This window comes from Salmo trutta, chromosome 23 (assembly GCF_901001165.1).
Source record: "Salmo trutta chromosome 23, fSalTru1.1, whole genome shotgun sequence".
Lineage (NCBI taxonomy): Eukaryota > Metazoa > Chordata > Actinopteri > Salmoniformes > Salmonidae > Salmo > Salmo trutta.
Genome location: NC_042979.1, coordinates 30,621,849 through 30,645,208, shown reverse-complemented (window position 1 = coordinate 30,645,208; position 23,360 = coordinate 30,621,849). Strand labels below are relative to the sequence as shown.

Here is a 23,360-nt window from a genome sequence, read left to right as displayed (position 1 = left end):
TTCAAATCCGGGTGCTGGCTGGGCCACTTAAGGACATTAAGAGACTTGTCCCGAAGCCATTCCTGCATTGTCTTGTCCTGTAGGAAGGTGAACCTATGCCCCAGTCTGAGGTCCTGAGCACTCTGTAGCAGATTTTCATCAAGGATTTCTCTGTACTTTGCTCAATTTATCTTTCCCTCGATCCTGACTAGTCTCCCAGTCCCTGCTGCTGAAAAAAATCCCCACAGCATGATGCTGCCACCACCATGCTTCACCGTAGGAATGTATTGGCCATGTGATGAGTGGTGCCTGGGTTCCTCCAGACGTGACGCTTGGCATTCAGGCCAAAGAGTTCAATCTTGGTTTCATCAGACCAGAGAATCTTGTTTCTTATGGTTTGAGAGTCCTTTAGGTGCATTTTCGCAAACTCCAAGGTGGCTGTCATGTGCATTTTACTGAGGAGTGGCTCCCATCTGGCCACTCTAACATAAAGGCCTGATTGGTGGAGTGCTGCAGAGATGGTTGTCCTTCTGGAAGGTTCTCCCATCTCCACAGAGGAACTCTGGAGCTCTGTCAGAGTGACCATCGGGTTCTTGGTCACCTGCCTGACCAAGGCCCTTCTCCCCCTGATTGCTCAGTTTGTCCGGGCGGCCAGCTCTAGAAAGAGTCTTGGTGGTTGCAAACGTATTCCATTTAAGAATGGTGGAGGCCACTGTGTTCTTGGGGACCTTCAATGCTGCATAATTTGTTTTGGTACCCTTCCCCAGATCTGTGCCATGACACAGTCCTGTCTCGGAGCTCTATGGATAATTCCTTCGTCCTCATGGCTTGGTTTTTGCTGTGACATGCACCGTCAACTGCGGGACCTTATATAGACAGGTGTGTGCCTTTCCAAATCATGTCCAATCAATTGAATTTACCACAAGTGGACTCAAGTCAAGTTTTAGAAACATCTCAAGGATGATCAATGGAAACAGGCTGCACCTGAGCTAAATTTCGAGTCTCATAGCAAAGGGTCTGAATACTTATTTAAATAAGGTATCTGTTTTTTATTTTGTATACATTTGCAAAAATTACTAAAAACCTGTTTTTGCTTTGTCATTATGGGGTATTGTGTGTTGATTGAGGATTTTTTATTTATTTAATCAAATTTAGAATAAGGCTGTAACGTAACAAAATGTGGATAAAGTGAAGGGGTCTGAATACTTTGTGCAAATGTCTAGTAATTATGTCTAGATAAAACATTTTAAGCCCTGGATAGCCTACAGACACTATAAACAGGGTCCCTGTGGGACCGCAATAGATTTTCAGCATGTTCAGCATTTCTTTATATTGCCTCAAATAGGCTATACAGCACTTACTCAGCCCGACAGGAGTACCTGTAGGTGAGGATGGGGGAGAGTGACTGATCAATTGTTTCATCCAGGAGAGAGGTTTCATTCGAGCATTCCTGAAGTAAAATGATTCAATATGTGCAGGGTATCATCAATGACTGTGTGGTAGCATTAGCCAGCCCTAAGACAGATAACATGATCATAACAACATGTTTCCAATAAAATACATATCAAACTGGTTATGCTATTGAATTTTTTTTATATCGCTTATGAAACTTGACATATAATGGAAAGTAGTCGATAGAAAAAGAAGATCCAACTTTCACTCAAAATGCGATTACTCCCTGTAGCTTAGAACGTGACAATTTTCCCTTGACTTCTGCCTGAATACTTCCTCAAGCATGTGCGCATTACAGGAATTAATGTAATCACTAGTTGAGTCTCTTGGTAGACTAGCATCTCTGATTCAAGTTTCTCCGGCGATAGTTATACATTTTCCGTGACAGAAACAAATGTCATAAACAGAGCAGACAGGATCTCATATTCTACATGTCAGATGCATAGTGTTCTATAATATATTTTAATCTTAACATTTTGTTCACATTATAATGTGCCTTATGTTTCCACTCTGTCCCTTTCTTTAGGCTAAGCTACTAGCTACACTAGCTGAACTCAATATGTAACTAATATTATAGCAATAACTACACATTATAACAATAACACCAATAATCAATATAAATATCCAATGTTGCTACCTACAAGTAATGTCCAGCATCAAAAAGGCCACCCCTTGCTTGCTTGAATGCTTCTTCCTCCAAAACAAGTCCACATGCTGAAAAGCAACTAGCCATGTTGGGTTCCGAGCATTTTGGTGAGGGATGGACAGTGCTGGCAATGTATATGTGACTAAAGTACCATCAGGATAGAGTGAAAGTGATGCTGTTCAATGACAAAGACCTTTCCAATTGTGTACTAGATCAACACAAAAGTGTTTGCCCACCAGTAGATCAAGTGTGCCTTGCATACAAGCCATGCACAACCCTGTTTTGTCTGGGGGACCCAACCTCCGGACCCCAACCCTCCGGACCCCAATTTTTTTGTCCCATCTAGCAGATTGAAAAAATGACTGTTTTAGAGCTAATTTCATGCTATCCTACACATTTTGCAATGAGATTGAGATATCTTTGCAGTTTTAAAGCTAATTTCCTGTAATAAGTGGCTTATGACGTGTTTGTTAACGGGCCCAGGATTGAGACCAGAAAAACATATATTATGTTGCCTGTAAAACAGCAAGTTGGCTGGTTTCAGAAAAAGTACTTCCAATGAGTTTAATAAACACATTTTTTCCATAAGTGTCAAAGGTCAATTATCTGGTTCAGTACAATTGTTTTGTAGAAAAATATAAATTCACAGTTCTCATTATCAATAGAAAATATATACATAAAAAAATATACATTCACATGTCCTATGTTCAGTCTCTTTAACAGTACATATACGTAACTATTGCTATTCAAATAGTTAGCTAGTATCTGTTCCAAAAAAAGGCTATTCACTTATAGCCATGTATGATATCTAGCAGGTAAAACCATCAAATTGTATGTGCATTTGTCCAACACATCTCAACAGATTTCCCATTATAGTAGTGTAAACATGTTATCCAATGCTACACAATCAACCACAATGACCCCCACTAGCCGTGCTACAACTAACAGTAAAATACATAAACATCTAAGCATATAGCTAGGGCTAAACTAATAATTAGCATAAGGCTATGCTAGCTAGTGAGCTTTCTAACCATTAATTAGGTAAAAATCTAAATTACTAAAACATCAACCACAAGTATTCAATAGTGCAACATATAAGTATATAAATCTGAGCCTTCGTTTAATATTACAAAGTCATCTTTAACTTTGAAAAGTCCGCAACGCCATTTTGTTAGGTTCACCTCCATGTTAAATCCTTTCCACCTAGCGTGACTTCATTACTTACAATGGGGAGACTTAGCATTTTCTAGGTTCGATAAAAACAACAACAAAAATGTACCTTAAACATCACACAGTCCATAAAAGTGTTAGCAAAATATGTTATCTTACTATTTCAAGGTATATTTTGTATAGTTATGTATTACAAACCTATTATGAGAGAAGAGAAAGTTGGTTGGTTTCAGGAAAAGTTATCTCAATAGAATGAGGAAGTGAGGTAACGATCACCAGTGTAAAGGCCACCAACAAACAGATCTGTTGGATCCACCTAGTGGTATCAATACCTTTCGGTGCATATTAATGCATCAACCTGGAGGACTCCAATAATGGAATCAAAGTAATAAAAGTTATGGCTCACAAATAATACAAACAAAAATAAAAATAAAGACACGCCTTGCGGGGGCTGCAGGGATGTGTGCTACGTCAGTAGTTCAAATCCCAAGTGAGGTAGACTCCCAATTAATCCGGATATTGCTGGTCTGCGGTGGTGTGATGTAGTTCAGTAAAAATACTTTAAAGTACTACTTAAGTAGTTTTGGGGGGTATCTGTTGCCTTACTTTAATATTTATATTTTTGACAATTTTTACTTTTTCTTCACTACATTCCTATAGAAAATAATTTACTTTTTACTCCATACATTTCCCCTGACACCCAAAAGTACTTTGAATGCTTAGCAGGACAGGAAGATGGTCCAATTCACAAACATATCAAGAGAACATCTCTGGTCATCCCTACTGCCTCTGATCTGGAAGACTCACTAAACACAAATGTTTTGCTTGTAAATTGAGTGTTGGAGTGTGCCCTCGCAATTCCTAAATAAAAAAAACTTGGAAACCGTACTGTCTGGTTTGTTAATATAAGGAATGTGAAAGGATTTATACTTTTACTTATGATACTTACAGTAAGTATATTTTAGCATTGACATTTACTTTCGATACTTAAGTATATTTAAAAGCAAATACTTTTAGACTTTTACTCAAGTATTATTTTACTGGGGGAATTTCACTTTTACTGGAGTTATTTTCTATTAAGGTGTCTTTATTTTTATTTTTTATTTCTCAAAGGTCAACTTTTACTCAACTGACAGTTGGGTACTTTTTCCACCACTCCTGGTCTGCAAAACCACGGCCATTATTCTGAATGTAGATTGTGGGAATCCACTCTGGCTGGATTCCAATAGGAATTAAACATAACTTTGTAAGCCAGTCTCCAGTGTCCAAAACACAACGAAGGTTGGTCACCAGCGATAACACAATGAAGGCTCATCTGCCAACATAACCAGCTAAACCATGCTGGTCGGCCAGCAGAACCAGTTAGGCTATACTTGTCAGACCAGCTCGACCAGCTTGACCAGCATCCGACCAGCTCTGACCAGCATGGACCAGCATAGACCATGCTGTTTTTTTCAGCAGGGTTGTGTGATTTTGTATGAGTGAAGTATGCAGAAGTATTGAGTCGCCAATGGAGATTGTGTGTGTGGGTGTGTGTTGCAATAATGAGCTACAGTACCATTGGAGTGTGTGTACTTGCATCGTGTCCTAGGCATCACATGCGGTGAGTGATCAGCTATCGATTAGATATCGACACTGATATAATGATGACATAACTTCAGCTGCAATGCTGTGTGAAAGGACAGTAAAGAAATGCCTTTACATTGTAAGTGCTGCTTTACTTTAGCCCTATAACAGCATGTTGGCTACAATAGCCTTCATTAGGTTTAATTACAATGCCAAGATGCCTTATAATTATTCTGAATTCTGCTCTCTATTTGATCTCTAAATAAATAGTTATTGATCCTCAGCCACCTCTTTCTATCCATTCTCTCTCTCTCTTTCTCTACCATCCCGCTTTCTCTCCATTCTCTCTCTCTCTCTCTATTTCTCGACCATCCTGCTTTCTCTCCACTCTAGCTGAAGAACAAGTTCATGAAGAAGATTCCTCGTGATGCAGAGGCGTCTAATGTTTTGATTGGAGAAGTGGACTTCCTGGACAAACCATTTGTAGCGTTCGTACGTCTGGCCCAAGCTACCACACTGGGAGGCCTGACCGAGGTCCCCGTACCTACCAGGTGTGTGTGCTTGTGCGTGCATGAGTGCGAGCATGCGTCTGTGTGTCCTGCTGCTCTACAGGTGTGTTAACCCCTTGTCTTCTGGCAGGTTTCTGTTTGTCTTGCTTGGTCCTCATGGCAAAGGCAAGTCCTACAACGAGATTGGTCGAGCCATTGCTACACTCATGGTGGATGACGTAAGAATGACCAAATCTTTTTGTGTGCTTAAAAGTTAATTAAGCTGAGCCATAAATAAGAGTGTTTAGATTCATGGGGTTTTTCATAACCTCAAGATATTCAGTGGATACATTACCTCACACACTCAATCAATATCTTACAGCCAGGGCTCTGCAGTTCAACTCTGACCTCTTCATTAACACACACACACACACTCATAACATCATATGCTGTGTGGAACTGTGTGGTGTGCTGTCTTGTCAGTTGTTTAGTGATGTGGCATATAAAGCCCGGGACCGTGATGACCTGATCGCTGGGATTGATGAGTTTCTGGATGAGGTCATCGTTCTGCCACCAGGAGAGTGGGACCCCAAAATACGCATCGAGCCCCCCAAGAAAGTCCCCTCTGCCGACATGAGGTACAGAGGATGAACCACCTATCAGATCTATTCATTTGTTCAGTGTAGTTAGTGAGTAAGTTAAGCAGTTAGGCAGTCAGTTAAGCAGTTAGTTAGTTAGTTGGTTAGTTAGTTAAGCAATTAGGCAATCAGTTAGTTAGTTAGTTAGTTAGTTAGTTAGTTAGTTAGTTAGTTAGTTAGTTAGTTAGTTAGTTAGGCAGTTAGGCAGTTAGGCAGTTAGGCAGTCTGGCAGTTAGTTAGTTAGTTAGTTAGTTAGTTAGTTAGTTAGTTAGTTAGTTAGTTAGTTAGTTAGTTAGGCAGTTAGGCAGTTAGGCAGTTAGGCAGTTAGTTAGGCAGTTAGTTAGGCAGTTAGAGTCAGATAAGGAGTTAGTTAGGCAGTCAGTTAGTTAGTTAGTTAGTTAGTTAGTTAGTTAGTTAGTTAGTTAGTTAGTTAGTTAGTTAGTCAGTCAGAACAGGAGAGGAAGTGAAGGAGGGGAGGGAAGGAAGTGGAAGAAGGAGAAGTGATTGTGTTTGGACTAGGTCAGGGATCTCTTCCCCGTTCCCCTCCCACCACAACTAAAACTTGCTACCCCTCCACCTCCCCCCTCCAACCCCCAACAGGAAGTCTGTGCTGAACCTGAACGAGCTGGGCCAGGTAAACGGGATGGTCGGGGGGGCAGGAGGAGGAGAGGACGAGGAGATGCCAGCCCCCCACGAGCTGGGAGAGGAACTGCAATTCACTGGCAGGTATGGGAGAACTGGGAGAACTGGGAGAACTGAGAGAACTGGGAGAACTGGGAGACCTGAGATAACTGGGAAAACTGGGAGAACTGGGAGAACTGGGAGAACTGGGAGAACTGGGAGCGATGGGAGAGCTGGGAGAACTGGGAGAACTGGGAGAACTGAGAGAACTGGGAGAACTGGGAGCGATGGGAGAACTGGGAGCGATGGGAGAACTGGGAGAACTGGGAGAACTGGGAGAGCTGGGAGAACTGGGAGAACTGAGAGAACTGGGAGAACTGGGAGCGATGGGAGAACTGGGAGAACTGGGAGAACTGGGAGAACTGGGAGCGATGGGAGAACTGGGAGAACTGGGAGAACTGAGAGAACTGGGAGAACTGGGAGCGATGGGAGAACTGGGAGCGATGGGAGAACTGGGAGAACTGGGAGAACTGGGAGAACTGGGAGCGATGGGAGAACTGGAAGAACTGGGAGTGTTGGAAGAGGAGCTTTGTGGTGCATTACTCCCGATTTTGTGGATTTTGACTCATTTCAATGTAAAGGTAGAGTCAGCGATATGACGTAGATCAGTCTATATGCAGACTATGTGCTGCGCGTACTGCCCCCGACAGCTAACGGGCCCCCGACAAAAACAAAATGACATTTAGGAAGTCAGTCGGGGCAAGTTTATCAATTATTTTGACAAAATGGTTGAGTGACCGCTCTAACAATGGAAATACATGTACACAAAGATGGAAGGCAGACAAGAGATGAGATCAGGTGGGGCCATTCTAGCCAATGAGAGGGCAGATACGTGTGTGAACAGGCACAACTCTGATATAACGTTTTTATTTGTTAAGTTGCCAAAATGCCACGTGCGTCCACTTACACCAGTGCTTTTATAACAACAGCAGCGGTGCTGCTTGTGGCAACGCCATTTTGCTGACCCTACCTTTCATACAACTTATTTATCCTTCATTATGCTATCCCTCAAGGGGACTCCAGCCTGCTTTCAGGCTGCTTTCAGAGTCAATGAGAGTGGATGGAGTCACCTCTGTGTGCGTTCCCCAGGTTCTGTGGAGGCCTGTGGCTGGACATTAAGAGGAAGGTTCCGTGGATCCTTAGTGATTTCTCCCAGGGATTCCACATCCAGTCCATCTCTGCTGTGCTGTTCATCTACCTGGGCTGCATCACCAATGCCATCACCTTCGGAGGCCTGCTGGGGGACGCCACAGACAACTACCAAGTACACGAACACACACATACACACCAAAACACACACACACCTGTCTTAACTCCTACGCAAACATCTGTCTCAACTCCTAACTCTCTCTCTCTCTCCCCTTCCCCCTTTCTGCCCCAAACCCCCCTCACTCTCGCTCTCTGTGCCAGGGTGTGATGGAGAGTTTCCTAGGTACAGCGTTAGCAGGTACAGTGTTCTGTCTGTTAGGAGGTCAACCTCTCATCATCCTCAGTTCCACTGGACCCATCCTCATCTTTGAGAAACTGCTCTACGAGTTCTGCAAGTGAGCCGTGAGCCATGCGGGCGTGCGCGCACACACACACACACACACACACACACACACACAGTATCTGTCAGATACTTGTTTCAAGCACTTTTATTTATTTATTTTATTTAACCTTTATTAACTAGGAAAGTCAGTTAAGAACAAACTCTTATTTCCAATGACGGCCTACCAAAGGCAAAAGTTCTCCTCTGGGGACGGGGGCCTGGGATTAAAAATGTGAAATAAATACAATATAAAAATAGGACAAAACACACATCACAACAAGAGAGACAACACAACACTACATAAAGAGAGACCTAAGACAACAACATAGCAAGGCAGCAACACATGACAACACAGCATGGTAGCAACACAACATAACAACAACATGGTAGCAACACAACATGGTAGCAGCACAAAACATGGTACAAACATTATTGGGCACAGACAACAGCACAAGGGCAAGAAGGTAGAGACAACAATACGTCATACAAAGCAGCCACAACTGTCAGTAAGAGTTTCCATGATTGAGTCTTTGAATGAAGAGATTGAGATAAAACTGTTTAGTTTGAGTGTTTGTTGCAGCTCGTTCCAGTCGCTAGCTGCAGCGAACTGAAAAGAAGAGCGACCCAGGGATGTGTGTGCTTTCGGGACCTTTAACAGAATGTGACTGGCAGAACAGGTGTTGTATTTGGAGGATGAAGGCTACAGTAGATATCTCAGACGGGTTTTATAAATAAGCATCAACCAGTGGGTCTTGCTACAGGTATACAGAGATGACCAGTTTACAGAGGAGTATAGAGTGCAGTGATGTGTCCTATAAGGAGCATTGGTGGCAAATCTGATGGCCGAATGGTAAAGAACATCTCGCCGCTCGAGAGCACCCTTACCTGCCGATCTATAAATGATGTCTCCGTAATCTAGCATGGGTAGGATGGTCATCTGAATCAGGATTAGTTTGGCAGCTGAGGTGAAAGAGGAGCGATTACGATAGAGCAAACCAAGTCTAGATTTAACTTTAGCCTGCAGCTTTGATATGTGCTGAGAGAAGGACAGTGTACCATCTTGCCATACTCCCAAGTACTTGAATGAGGTGACTACCTCAAGCTCTAAACCCTCAGAGGTAATAATAACACCTGTGGGAGGAGGGGCATTCTTCTTACCAAACCACATGACTTTGTTTTGGAGGTGTTCAGAACAAGGTTAAGGGTAGAGAAAGCTTTTTGGACACTAAGAAAGCTTTGTTGTAGAGTATTTAACACAAAATCTGGGGAGGGGCCAGCTGAGTATAAGACTGTATCATCTGCATATAAATGGATGAGAGAGCTTCCTACTGCCTGAGCTATGTTGTTGATGTAAATTGAGAAGCGTGGGGCCTTGGATCGAGCCTTGGGGTATTCCCTTGGTGACAGGCAGTGGCTGAGACAGCAGACTTTCTGACTTTATACACCGCATTCTTTGAGAGAGGTAGTTAAGTTAACAAACCAGACCAAAGACCCCTCAGAGACACCAATACTCCTTAGCCGGCCCACAAGAATAGAATTGTCTACCGTATCAAAAGCTTTGGCCAAGTCAATAAAAATAGCAGCACACTATTGCTTAGAATCAAGGGCAATGGTGACATGATTGAGGACCTTAAAGGTTCCTGAACTTAGTTCCTTTCTTCTGATACTGACTTTTGTGTGTGTATCTGTGTCCCAGGTCTAACACTATAGACTATATGGAGCTGCGTCTGTGGATTGGTCTCCACTCCTGTCTGCAGTGTCTGATCCTGGTCGCCACGGACGCCAGTTACATCATCAAATACATCACGCGCTTCACTGAGGAGGGCTTCTCCAGCCTCATCTCCTTCATCTTCATCTCTGATGCCATTAAGAAGATGGTGGGGTTACACACACACACACACACACACACACACACACACACACACACACACACACACACACACACACACACACACACACACACACACACACACGCACACACACACACACACACACGCACACACACACACACCACAGTGTCTTAACTGTCTATGTAACGTGTTACTACAGGTGGGATCCTTCAAGTACTACCCTATCAACCGTGGCTTCAAGCCTGACTACGTTACCTCATACAAGTGTGAATGTATCGCACCAGACCAGGGTGAGCCTTTCTCCTCCTCTCCCTCCTCCTTCTCCTCCACTTCCTCTCCCTCCTCTTTCTACACTTTTTACTCTCCCTCCTCCTTCTACTGCTCTTCCTCTCCCTCCTCTCTCTTCCTTCTCCTCCTCTCCCTCTCCTTCTCCTCCTCTCCCTCCCTCTCTCTCCTCCTTCTCCCCCCTCCTTCTACTCTTCCTCCTCTCCCTCCTCCTTCTACTGCTCTTCCTCTCCCTCCTCCTCTCTCCTCCTTCTCCTCCTCTCCCTCCTCCTTCTCCTCCTCTCTCCCCTCCTTCTACTGCTCTTCCTCTCCCTCCTCCTCTCTTTCCTCCTTCTCCTCCTCTCCCTCTCCTCCTCCTTCTCCTCCTCCTCTCCATCTCCTCCTCCTTCTTCTCCTCTCCCCCTTATACTCTTCCTCCTCTCCCTCATCCTTTGACTGCTCTTCCTCTCCCTCCTCCTCTTCCTCCTCATTCTACTGCTCTTCCTCTCCCTCCTCCCCTCTCTCCTCCTTCTTCTCTACCTCCTCCTCTCTCTCCTCCTTCTCCTCCTCTCCCTCTCCTTCCTCCTTCTCCTCCTCTCTCTCCTCCTTCTCCTCCTCTCCCTCCTCCTTCTACTCTTCTTCCTCACCCTCCTCCTTCTACTGATCCTCCTCACTCTCTTTTGTGAGCTTTACTAGACCTCACACATTAAGTGTACTATTGCCATCTGCAGGACAGTTTAGGGAGTGCACATCCTTGACAGCGCTATAATTTGGGAAGTGTATAAACTACTGTCTGTGTTCTCTTTCCTAACTTCTGTAACTGATGTGTGTGCTGTCTGTTTCTGCCTCTCTGTCTCTCTCTCTCTCTGTTTCTGCCTCTGCCTCTCTCTCTCTGTCTCTCTCTCTCTCTGTCTCGATCTCTCTGTTTCTGCCTCTGTCTCTCTCTCTGTTGCTGCCTGTGTCTCTATGTCTCTCTCTCTCTCTGTCTCTCTCTCTCTCTGCCTGTCTCTCTCTCTGTTTCTGCCGCTCTATCTATCTCTCGCTGGCTGCTATCCGAGTGAGTATACCTCTACAGCTTCAGCATGCTACAAACCTGTCATGTTACCATGAAACTGGCATCATGTAATCTAGCTGGGGCACCTGACGTCTCTCTATCTCTGTCTCTCTTTGTCTAACAGCCGCTGCAATGGGTTTGAATGTTTCAGTTCCACTAGCGGACGATAACATGACTGATTTGGTAAGTGGCTTGGGAACTAACAATCTACGGGGACAGTCTGCATGTGGTCCAAATAGACTTAACATAGTAGGACTTACCATAGTTACAGGACTTAGTGGCAGGTCTCTACACTAGCAGCCCTGTGCTGTCTGTCCACTTCCATGTCTGCACTACTCTGTATTCTCTCTTCCCTTGTTATTCTACTCTGCCTCTCTCTATTCTCTCCATTCCCCCCTCTGTCTCTGTAGTATAACATAACAGGTCTGGACTGGAGTCAGCTGAGTAAGAAGGAGTGTGTGAAGTATGGCGGCGCCCTGTTGGGAAACACCTGTAAGTACGTCCCTGACCTGGCCCTCATGTCCTTCATCCTGTTCTTCGGGACCTACTCCATGACCGTCTCACTCAAGAAGTTCAAGACCAGCCGCTACTTCCCAACCAAGGTAAGACACAGAGGGACATAGAACATGAGACATGGGATGCAGGGGACAAAGGACATGGGGGACATAGGGGACAGAGGGACATAGGGGACAGGGCACACAGGGGTACATAGGACACGGGGGGCATATGGGACAGAGGACACAGGGGGACATAGGGGACAGAGGACACAGGGGGACAGAGGACACAGAGGACACAGGGGACACAGGGGTACATAGGAGACATGGGACTTGGGGAAACGAGGACAAAGGGGACAGAGGACAAGGGGACAGAAGACACAGGGGGACCTTCATGTTTTTTGAGTAATGGGTCAGTAGTTTAAACTTAACTTCTTCCCTTTTCTTGGCTGCCAACTCCCCCCTCTCCCGTACGCCCCCCCCCCCCCCCGTCCTTCCTGTCCATGCCCCTCCTCTTCCTGTCTGTGCTCCAGTGCCGCTCCCTGATTGGTGATTTCTCGATCATCATCTCAATCCTGGTATTCTGTGGGATAGACTACCTGTTAGGGCTGGAGACGCCCAAACTGCACGTGCCCACTGAAATCAAGGTCCTCTCGTCCCCCATCCCTCGTTCCTCTCTCCCTCTCTCTCGTTTTTCCTATTTCTCTCCCTCTTTATCTCTTCCTTCTTCCTGAAATGATTAGGAATAAAACTTCACTTTTCAAGTGAGTGATATTGAGACATTAGCATACTGACACTTTCTTCTCTGTTTTATTTCATCTCTCTCTCCTGGTTGTGTATTTGTTTTGTACCTTTGTCTCTCCATCTCTACCACCCCTCTGTCTGTCTGTCTGTCTGTTTCCCTTTTTGTTTCTTGTCTGTCTGTGTGTGTGTGCGGGCCTAGCTGAGGAAGCTGATCAGTGATTTCTCCATCTTCATGTCAATCATGACGTTTGTCGGTCTGGATATGCTTGTAGGGCTGGACACACCCAAACTAATCGTACCCACAGAGTTTAAGGTATTTCTAACCATTAACCCAATATGTGTGTGTGTGTGATTCACAGATGCATGCATTCTGTAATTCAATCTCTGTTTGTAGGTGTATGTGTGTGAGTTGCATGTGTCTTTTTGTCAGATTTAGTGACGCATGTCGTTTTGATTTGACTGTGTAAACTGCATGGTTGATGTGCATGTGTTTAGCACCACACAGGGCTCAACCGTGTCTCATTGTGGCTCAAATCAAATTCCATTTTAATCATCACATGCTTCGTAAACAACAGGTGTAGACTGACAGTAAAATGCTTACTTACGGGTCCTTTTCCAACAATTAAAGATAAAGATATATATTTGTTTAATATAAATAGTGGCACAAGGAATACATAGTGAATAGCTAATAACAATAATAAGTCAAAATAAGATGGCAGAGAGCTCGGCCCCAGTGATGCAGCTGTACAACTTTGTGAGGATCTTGGGGCCCATGACAAATATTTTCAGCCTCCTGAGGGGGAAGAGGCGCTGGTCTGGCCTCTTCACAACTGTGTGTGTGGCCCATTTTAATTCCTTAGTGATGTGGACACCAAGGATCTTGAAGCTCTCGGCCCGCTCTACTACAGCCCCATCGATCTGGATGGGGGCGTGCTCGGCCCTCCATTTCCTGTAGTCCATGATCAGCTCCTTTGTCTTGCTGACGTTGAGGGAGAGGTTGTTGTCCCTACAGGCTGCCTCATCGTCGTCGGTGATCAGTTCTACCACCGTCGTGTCAACAAACGGTGCTGAAGTCATGCGCAGCCACATAGTCGAGGGTGAACAGGGAGTACAGGAGCGGACTAAGCACACACCCCTGAGGGACCCCCGTGTTGATGGTCAGTGTCGTGGATGTGTTGGGGGTGGCCCATCAGGAAGTCCAGGACACAGTTGCATAGGCGTCGTTCAGTCCCAGGGTCCTGACTTTAGTGATGAGCTTGCAGGGTGAATAAAGGTTAAATAAATATGTGTACCACTGTGTGTGTGTGTGTGTGTGTGTGTGTGTGTGTGTGTGTGTGTGTGTGTGTGTGTGTGTGTGTGTGTGTGTGTGTTGTAGCCGACGCGTCCAGACCGTGGCTGGTTGGTGATGCCGTTTGGTAAGAACCCGTGGTGGGTGTACGTGGCCAGCGCCGTCCCTGCTCTCCTGGTCACCATCCTCATCTTCATGGACCAACAGATCAGCGCTGTCATTGTCAACCGCAAAGAGAACAAACTCAAGGTACAGTATGACCGCAATTATAACACAACAGAACACAGAAACATACTTACTTAGGCCTGTCACTCCCCAACTCCATCGTTATGAGTCTTCTAAAAAAAATATTAACATAATGTCAATCTAAACACAACCATTCAAAAACCATTCTATACCCATAAACACAACAGCAAAACAGAAAACAAACTGCAGATAAAAACTCTTGAACGTTACCTCCCCTCCACCTTTTCTCTCCCCCTCCAACAGAAAGGTTGTGGGTACCATCTGGACCTGTTCTGGGTGGGTATTCTGATGGCAGTGTGTTCCTTCCTGGGCCTGCCCTGGTACGTGGCTGCCACTGTCATCTCCATCGCCCACATCGACTCTCTGAAGATGGAGAGTGAGTCCAGCGCCCCAGGAGAGCAACCCCAGTTCCTGGGAGTCAGGTAAGGAGAGGTTGGGGGAGGGGTTAGGGGTGTGAGTGAGTGAGTGAGTGTGTGGGAGCTTAACATTGTTGTCATGTATTGCTCACCAGGTGCCCTTAGAGAGTTCCTCAATGAGCCTGACACCTTGATAAGCTAATTTCCTGGCAATGGCTCACCGCGCTTTGTACTTGGCGACTTCAACCTTCCAACTCTTTCTTTCCCATTCCTTACCTCTTTTTACCTCACCCTTTCCCAGTCCTTTCCCACTCACAAGTCAGGCTGTTTGCCTACTAATCTCACTGCCACCCCCCTCCAGGTCTCTGATCACTACTTTGTTTCATTTTCTGTCTCTCTCTCCTCCAACCCTAACCACTCAGCCTCTACCCAGATGGTCTCCCTCTCCTCCAACCCTAGCCACTACCCAGATGCAGATGAGGTAGACTCCCAATTAATCAGAATATTGCTGGTCTGCAGTGATGTAAAGTACTTAAGTAAAAATACTTTAAAGTATTAGTTAAGTCGTTTTGGGGGGTATCTGTACTTTACTTTACTATTTATATTTTTTTTACAGCTTTTACTTTTACTCCACTACATTCCTAAAGAAAAGTTGTTACTTTCTACTCCATACATTTTCCCTGACACCCAAAAGTACTCGTTACATTTTGAATGCTTAGCAGGACAGGAAAATTGTCCAAGAGTAAATCCCTGGTCATCCCTACTGCATCTGATCTGGCGGACTCACTAAACACAAATGCTTCATTTGTAAAATATGTCTTAGTGTTGGGGTGTGCCCCTGGCTATCCATACATTTAAAAAACAATACAATTATGTCATCTGGTTTGCTTAATAAAAGGAATTTGGAATGATTTATACTTTTACTTTTGATACTTAGTATATTTTAGCAATATTTACTTTTACTTTACTTTTACTCAAGTATCACAATTGTATACTTTTTCCACCACTGCCCAGATGGTCATGCGCCATCGCAATCTTTGCTTTCTCTCTCACACTACTCTCTTCTCTTCTATCCTATTATCTCTCCCTTCTGCTAAATCCTTCTCCCTCCTGTCTCCTGATTCTGCCTCTTCGACCCTACTCTTCTCCCTTTCCGCATCCTATGACTTGCACTGTCCCCTTTCCTCCCGGCCGGCTTGGCCCTCCCATCATGCTCTGAGCTTACAGAAGAGGGCTGCGGACAGCGGAACAAAAATGGAGGAAAACTAAACTTCCGTAGGACCTATCATCCTTTCACAATGCCAAGTGTCGGCTGGAGTGGTGTAAAGCTTGCCAACATTGGACTCTGGAGTAGTGGAACGCGTTCTCTGGTGTGATGAATCACGCTTCACCATCTGGCAGTCTGACGGACAAATCTGGGATTGGCAAATGCCAGGAGAACGCCACCTCCCCAAATGCATAGTGACACATAGTTTCCACTGCTCCAGAGTCCAATGGTGGCGAGCTTTACACCACTCCAGCCAACGCTTGGTATTGCGCATGGTGATCTTAGGCTTGTGTGCAGCTACTCGGCCATGGAAACCCATGTCATGAAGCTTCTGATGAACAGTTATTTTGCTGATGTTGCTTCCAGAGGCAGTTTAGAACTCGGTAGTGAGTGTTTCAACTGAGGACAGGTGATTTTTACGCGCTACACGCTTCAGCACTCTGTGTTCCCGTTCTGTGACCGTGTGGCCTACCACTTCACAGTTGAGCCATTGTTGCTCCTAGGCATTTCCACTTCAAAATAACAGCACTTACAGTTGACCGGGGAAGCTCTAGCAGGAAAGAAATTTGACGAACTGACTTGTTGGAATAGTGGCATCCTATGACGGCGCCACGTAGAAAGTCACTGAGCTCTTGAGGATGAGCCATTCTACTGCCAATGTTTGTCTATGGAGATTGCATGGCTGTATGTTCGATTGTATATACCTGTCAGCAACAGGTGTGGCTGAAATAGCTGAATCCACTCATTTGAAGGGGTGTCCACATACTGTGTATATATAGTGTATCTTAAGATGAATGCACTAACTGTAAGTCGCTCTGGATAAAAGCATCTGCTAACTGACTAAAATGTCAAATCTAAATGTGTGTGTGTCTGTGTGGTACAGGGAACAGAGGTTGACGGGTATTCTGGTGTTTGTCCTAAATGGAGTCTCCATCTTCCTGGCTCCTGTCCTGCAGGTGAGTCAGTGAGAGAATGGGCCTCCCCGTCACATGCAGTGGGTGGTGTTGTGGAGGATTGTGTTAACCGGTATATTGTGTTCCCCCAGTACATCCCCATGCCTGTTCTCTACGGTGTCTTCCTTTACATGGGAGTGGCCTCACTTGCTGGAATACAGGTACATTTCACGTGTGTGTGTGTGTGTGTGTGTGTGTGTGTGTGTGTGTGTGTGTGTGTGTGTGTTTACTCACCCTCCTCCTCTCTCCTTCCTAGTTCTGGGAACGTATAAAGCTGTACCTGATGCCAGCCAAGCACCAGCCAGACTTCTCCTTCCTGCGTCATGTTCCTCTGAGGAGGGTTCACCTGTTCACCCTGGTCCAGATCATCTGTCTGGCTGTCCTCTGGATCCTCAAATCTACTGTCGCTGCCATCATCTTCCCTGTCATGGTGAGAGCTGTGTGTGTGTGTGTGTGTGTGTGTGTGTGTGTGTGTGTGTGTGTGTGTGTGTGTGTGTGTGTGTGTGTGTGTGTGTGTGTGTGTGTGTGTGTATGTGTGTGTGTGTGTGTGTGTGTGTGTGTGTGTGTGTGTGTGTGTGTGTGTGTGTGTGTGTGTGTGTGTGTGTGTGTGTGGGTTGCATAGATTGATGGGGATAACCTCTGTGTGTAGATCCTGGGTCTGATGGTGGTGCGTAAGATGATGGACCTGATGTTCTCTCAACACGACCTGGCCTGGCTGGATGACATCCTGCCGGAGAAAGACAAGAAGAAGGAGAAAGGGGGGAAGAAAAAGAAAGACAACAAAAAGACCAAAGCAGCAGAGACGGAGAGCGACGAGGAGGTAAGAGACGAGGACTAGCAGAAACACACACACACAGTGTCAGGCTGACAGCGGGAGTGTGTTGTGTTGTGTAGGACTGGCTCCATCTGTTGTGTTGAGTGTGTTATCTCTGACTAATATGTTTCTCCTTTCTCTGTCCCACAGTGTTGCTGAAAAGGCACTGTATAACACTTTCTACTGTCTGTCTCGACGTCTGTCTCGATGTCTGTCTGTCTGTCTGTCTCGACGTCTGTCTGTCTGTCTGTCTGTCTCGACGTCTGTCTGTCTCGACATCTGTCTGTCTCTACGTCTGTCTGTCTCGACGTCTGTCTGTCTCTACGTCTGTCTGTCTGTCTGTCTGTCTGTCTGTCTGTCTGTCTGTCTGTCTGTCTGTCTGTCTGTCTGTCTGTCTGTCTGTCTGTCTTGATGTCTGTCTTGATGTCTTTCTCCTTCCAACTTTCACCTGCATGGTTCAATCCTCTCTGTGTAGTATGTAAGCATTTAATTGCACCGTTTACTGTTTACTCTGTATCCTGTGCATATAATGAATAAACTTTGATTTGATTTTATGATTGTGACGTTTTGCTTAGATTTAAGCATGCAGATTGTGTGAGCGTGTGCGTTCATGTCCGCGTATATTTGGGGCATCATCCCTCACGCCTCTGTTTAGCCACTCCCCTGATGGTTCCTCCTGCATGCTGATTGGTCCCCCCCCTGTCACTCAGCCCAAGACTTCCCTCCCTCCTCCAGTGAAGATACTCATGGACACCATAGACCTGCCTAAAGACCCTGACCCCTCTGTAACCCCACCCACCCAGCCCCCCGTCTCTGACTGTGAGTAAATCTCTCTTTTGAGATTGACCAAAGGAGTGAGAACTGTTGTTTGTATTACTGTGATGTCATTGTTGTGCGACAGATGGAGCAGCTAGATGTATGTTATGATGTTGTGAGACACTGAAGGTTTTATTCTTTTTTTGTCTTCCTTCTCTCCTACCTCACCTGATTCTTCCCTCTGCCATTCAACCCCTCCTATCTCTGTGTGTGTGCGCGTGTGTATGTGTGTGTATGCATATGTGCGTGTGTTTGCTTGTGTACGTGTGTGTGTGTACAGGAGAAGAACGTTTACTCTAGTGTGAATCCTGATGACAGTGAGCTGGACCGCAGGTACTGTGTGCTCAAACTGCACGTCCCCTACAGTGACCTGATACAACCTGCCATCACACACACCGACTGAGGAGTACACTGCCAGCAGGACCACAACTACAACTACTGACACACACGCACGCACGCACACACACACACACACACACACGCACACGCACACATACTATGCTGACACATTTCACTTGAAGGCATTCAGTTGTACAACTGACTAGGTATCCCCCTTTCCCTTTCCCTTCTGTACAATTTACTGACACATGCTAGGAACTATTTAGCAAAGTTCCATTCACTATTAGCATTCTTTAGCACTGTTGTCACCTAAACACTTTATACACATTGAATTTCATATAAATATATACAAATATTCCATAAACTGTAGATATGATGTGATATTTAACATGTAAACATATGTCTATTAGATTCAGTTGGATAGTAGTTATAAGTGTGTTATGCAACACCTCTACTTTTAAACATTGTACAAATCACTGTAGTGTCTGGTAGACATACCCAGACACATGGATCACATGCCATTCTGAACCTTAAGTCAACTGTCCGAAGCTGTTGGAGCATAAATCACAGTGTGTGGACTGTCTTCTTTTCGTTCAACATATTCTTTGAGCTCCAGCACCTACTCAAAACCCCTGGATGTTGTGTGTGTAATGTTTTTCTCTGCTATACTTTGGCCCTACTGTAGATGTGTTTGTGAGGGCAGACTGTCAGTTGTTGAAATACCACAGCCCATGCACCTGAAAGCAATGCAGAAGTAGTTTTTGTGTGTTTGTTTGTTTTGATGATGTCTTCCATGTGTTATTTATTCACCGTGTGCTGTGTGGTTTGTGGCAGCAACCTCTGTTGTACTAATGTAAAGACTATTCTGAAGGCACAGTTGGCGAAGGAAGAGTTGTAATGTTATAGTAATAAAATATTATTATTATTGAAAAAAAATGATATTTCACCCCCTTTTTCTTCCCAATATCGTGATATCCAATTACGATCTTGTCTCATCGCTGCAACTCCCCAACGGGCTTGGTAGAGGCGAAGGTCGAGTCATGCGTCCTCCGAAACATGACCTGCCAAACCGCGCTTCTAAACACCCGCCCGTTTAACCAGGAAGCCAGCTGCACCAATGTGTCGGAGGAAACACCGTTCAACTGACGACCGAGGTCAGCCTGCAGGCGCCCGGCCCACCATGAGGAGTCACTAGAGCGCGATGAGCCAAGTAAAGCCCCCCGGCCAAACCCTCCCCTGGGCCAATTGTGCACCGCTGTATAGGACTCCTGTTCACAGCTGGTTGTGACACAGCCTGGGATCAAACCCGAGTCTGTAGTGACGCCTCAAGCACTGCGATGCAGTGCCTTAGACCACTGTGCCACTCGGTGGGCAGTAATACAATATTATAATACAATGTTATTCTGACATCTGAGGGACGGTGGTTGTCAGGGGTTCATTGGAGACACTATTCAGACCTGATCATTTACACATGTTATATTTTGGAATTATAAGACTGCTCTGATCTACAATGGGACAGTCATCCTCTCCCTTGTCAGTCCCAGCTGGTTTTGTCAGCCACTGCTCTCTCAAGACAAGTGAATTCTGGACCCATGTGTTTGTCTGGGACAATCAATGTTTGTCTGAGAAATACGGAAATAGGTATTTGATTACCGGTACATATAGGTCATGAACCTGCTGCAGTACAGTAGGTCTAGTCTGTCTCACCTCACCCCCCTTCACCTCACCTCACCCCCTTCACCTCACACCCTTCACCTCACCTCACCCCCTTCACCTCACACCCTTCACCTCACCCCCCTTCACCTCACCTCACCCCCCTTCACCTCACCTCACCCCCTTCACCTCACACCCTTCACCTCACCCCACCCCCCTTCACCTCACCTCACCCCCTTCACCTCACCTCACCCCCCTTCACTTCACCTCACCTCACCCCGTTTCACCTCACCTCACCCCCTTCACCTCACCTCACCCCCCTTCACCTCACCTCACCCCCCTTCACTTCACCTCACCTCACCCCGTTTCACCTCACCTCACCCCGTTTCACCTCACCTCACCCCGTTTCACCTCACCTCACCTCACCCCCCTTCACTTCACCTCACCCCCTTCACCTCACCTCACCCCGTTTCACCTCACCTCACCCCCCTTCACCTCACCTCACCCCCTTCACCTCACCTCACCCCCCTTTACCTCACCTCACCCCCTTCACCCTACCCCGTTTCACCTCACCCCTTCACCTCATCTCACCCCGTTTCACCTCACCCCCTTCACCCCCTTCACCTCACCCCACTTCACCTCACCCCCTTTCATCTCACCTCACCCCGTTTCACCTCACCTCACCCCCCTTCACCTCATCTCCCCCCCTTCACCTCCCTTCACCTCACCTCACCCCCCTTCACCTCACCTCACCCCCTTCACCTCACCTCACCCCCCTTCACCTCATCTCCCCCCCTTCACCTCCCTTCACCTCACCTCACCCCCCTTCACCTCACCTCACCCCCCTTCACCTCATCTCCCCCCCTTCACCTCCCTTCACCTCACCTCACCCCCCTTCACCTCACCTCACCCCCTTCACCTCACCTCACCCCCCTTCACCTCACCTCACCCCCCTTCACCTCACCTCACCTCCCTTCACCTCACCTCACCCCCCTTCACCTCACCTCACCTCCCTTCACCTCATCTCCCCCCCTTCACCTCCCTTCACCTCACCTCACCCCCCTTCACCTCACCTCACCCCCCTTCACCTCATCTCCCCCCCTTCACCTCCCTTCACCTCACCTCACCCCCCTTCACCTCACCTCACCCCCCTTCACCTCACCTCACCCCGTTTCACCTCACCTCACCTCCCTTCACCTCACCTCACCCCCCTTCACCTCACCTCACCCCCCTTCACCTCACCTCACCTCCCTTCACCTCACCTCACCCCCCTTTACCTCACCTCACCTCACCCCCCTTCACCTCACCTCACCCCCCTTCACCTCACCTCACCCCCCTTCACCTCACCTCACCCCCCTTCACCTCACCTCACCTCCCTTCACCTCACCTCACCCCCCTTCACCTCACCTCACCCCCTTCACCTCACCTCACCCCCCTTCACCTCATCTCCCCCCTTCACCTCCCTTCACCTCACCTCACCCCCCTTCACCTCACCTCACCCCCCTTCACCTCATCTCCCCCCCTTCACCTCCCTTCACCTCACCTCACCCCCCTTCACCTCACCTCACCCCCCTTCACCTCATCTCCCCCCTTCACCCCCCTTCACCTCACCTCACCCCCCTTCACCTCACCTCACCTCACCTCCCTTCACCTCACCTCACCCCCCTTCACCTCACCTCACCTCACCCCCCTTCACCTCACCTCACCTCCCTTCACCTCACCTCACCCCCCTTCACCTCACCTCACCCCCCTTCACCTCATCTCCCCCCCTTCACCCCCCTTCACCTCACCTCACCCCCCTTCACCTCACCTCACCTCCCTTCACCTCACCTCACCCCCCTTCACCCCACCTCACCCCCCTTCACCTCACCTCACCTCCCTTCACCTCACCTCACCCCCCTTTACCTCACCTCACCTCACCCCCTTCACCTCACCTCACCCCCTTCACCTCACCTCACCCCCAACCCAATCCGTTTACTTTTTGTCACCATTCAAACTCACATCCTCCTCCAAATCTTTCTAACTACCCCATAACCTTCTTCTCCCGCTCTGTGTGTGTGTGTCTGTATGCACACACGTGTTCGTGCATGTGTGTCTGTTTTCCCCTTTGTAGTAATGTGTGCTCTTGCTCTTGTCAGTTAACACATTCTTGTCTGCATTGCTGTTCAGGGAGTATGGTTGACAAGTGTGAAACTATGTTTGTTTGTGCTCACGAGACTGATTGCCTGTGCTCGTGACAGTGCATGTGTGTGTGTAACCTGGGCTGTTCCACCTGACTGTTCCTCCCTCAGAATCACTCTGCACCTGAAGATCTGCCCCTCCTCACCTGCCCACTCCCAGGTGAGCCTTACCCCCGGATCATCATCACACCCTCCTGTTTCCCAGTTTGACATCCAGGTGGAGTCTGACCTCTACCCACTGGGTCACGACCTTTACCCCAGCATTAACCCCTGCCCTCTGAATGGCCGCTACCTGACCTCTAAGACTCAACAAGACCAGTACCAATACAAAAACTCACACTCTCATCCCTATGATGTAGGCAGCGAAACCTTGCTGTTGGTTGACAGCACATAGACACACAGATACATATAACCAGTTGTGCAATCCTCAAAACTATACAAGAGTACAGTTTCTCTCCAGTTTATATTAATAAGAATGGCCTTTTAACCCGAGGTACCTGTCAGTTATTATAAGAAGACAGACAAAGTATAACTTTTATATATTCAGTACCCCTGCCCATTACACCAATTTAGTACATCAACACAAAAGAAACAACAAAAAATATATGAATTACTTGATTGCAAATGTATCTGTACAATTATAAAAAATGAAGAAAAAATATAGAAATATAGAAACATGAGCGTTGTGATAATAATGGTTTAAAAATGACTGATGTATTGTTTAATGCATTTATTAGGTATTTTGTTTTCAGTGCATTCACCTTTATGAATATATGTGTATAAATGACTGTTGGATAAAGTGAGATCCTAATATCAGAGTGTATTTACTTTGGATTGTAAAGATAAGATTTACAAATGCATGTTAATAAAATAGTATTAAAAACCTTGTAG

The 23,360-nt window shown here is 46.4% G+C and overlaps 1 protein-coding gene across 1 annotated transcript in view; it reads left to right on the top strand.

The window, feature by feature from the left end:
- Window positions 1-23,117, top strand: part of LOC115159783 (electrogenic sodium bicarbonate cotransporter 4-like) — a 57,829-nt gene extending 34,712 nt beyond the window's left edge. The window contains exons 9-28 of the mRNA XM_029709831.1: window positions 5,207-5,364; window positions 5,453-5,540; window positions 5,785-5,939; window positions 6,540-6,665; window positions 7,710-7,884; window positions 8,031-8,164; window positions 9,848-10,028; window positions 10,201-10,291; window positions 11,444-11,502; window positions 11,730-11,921; window positions 12,347-12,460; window positions 12,757-12,870; window positions 13,933-14,094; window positions 14,335-14,513; window positions 16,598-16,670; window positions 16,760-16,828; window positions 16,924-17,097; window positions 17,317-17,487; window positions 18,578-18,630; window positions 22,581-23,117. Of these exons, the coding sequence (XP_029565691.1) occupies window positions 5,207-5,364; window positions 5,453-5,540; window positions 5,785-5,939; window positions 6,540-6,665; window positions 7,710-7,884; window positions 8,031-8,164; window positions 9,848-10,028; window positions 10,201-10,291; window positions 11,444-11,502; window positions 11,730-11,921; window positions 12,347-12,460; window positions 12,757-12,870; window positions 13,933-14,094; window positions 14,335-14,513; window positions 16,598-16,670; window positions 16,760-16,828; window positions 16,924-17,097; window positions 17,317-17,487; window positions 18,578-18,630; window positions 22,581-22,863 (2,751 nt within the window). The 3' untranslated portion in view covers window positions 22,864-23,117. The remainder of the gene's footprint in view (window positions 1-5,206; window positions 5,365-5,452; window positions 5,541-5,784; window positions 5,940-6,539; window positions 6,666-7,709; window positions 7,885-8,030; window positions 8,165-9,847; window positions 10,029-10,200; window positions 10,292-11,443; window positions 11,503-11,729; window positions 11,922-12,346; window positions 12,461-12,756; window positions 12,871-13,932; window positions 14,095-14,334; window positions 14,514-16,597; window positions 16,671-16,759; window positions 16,829-16,923; window positions 17,098-17,316; window positions 17,488-18,577; window positions 18,631-22,580) is intronic.
- The last annotated feature ends 243 nt before the right edge of the window (window positions 23,118-23,360 follow it).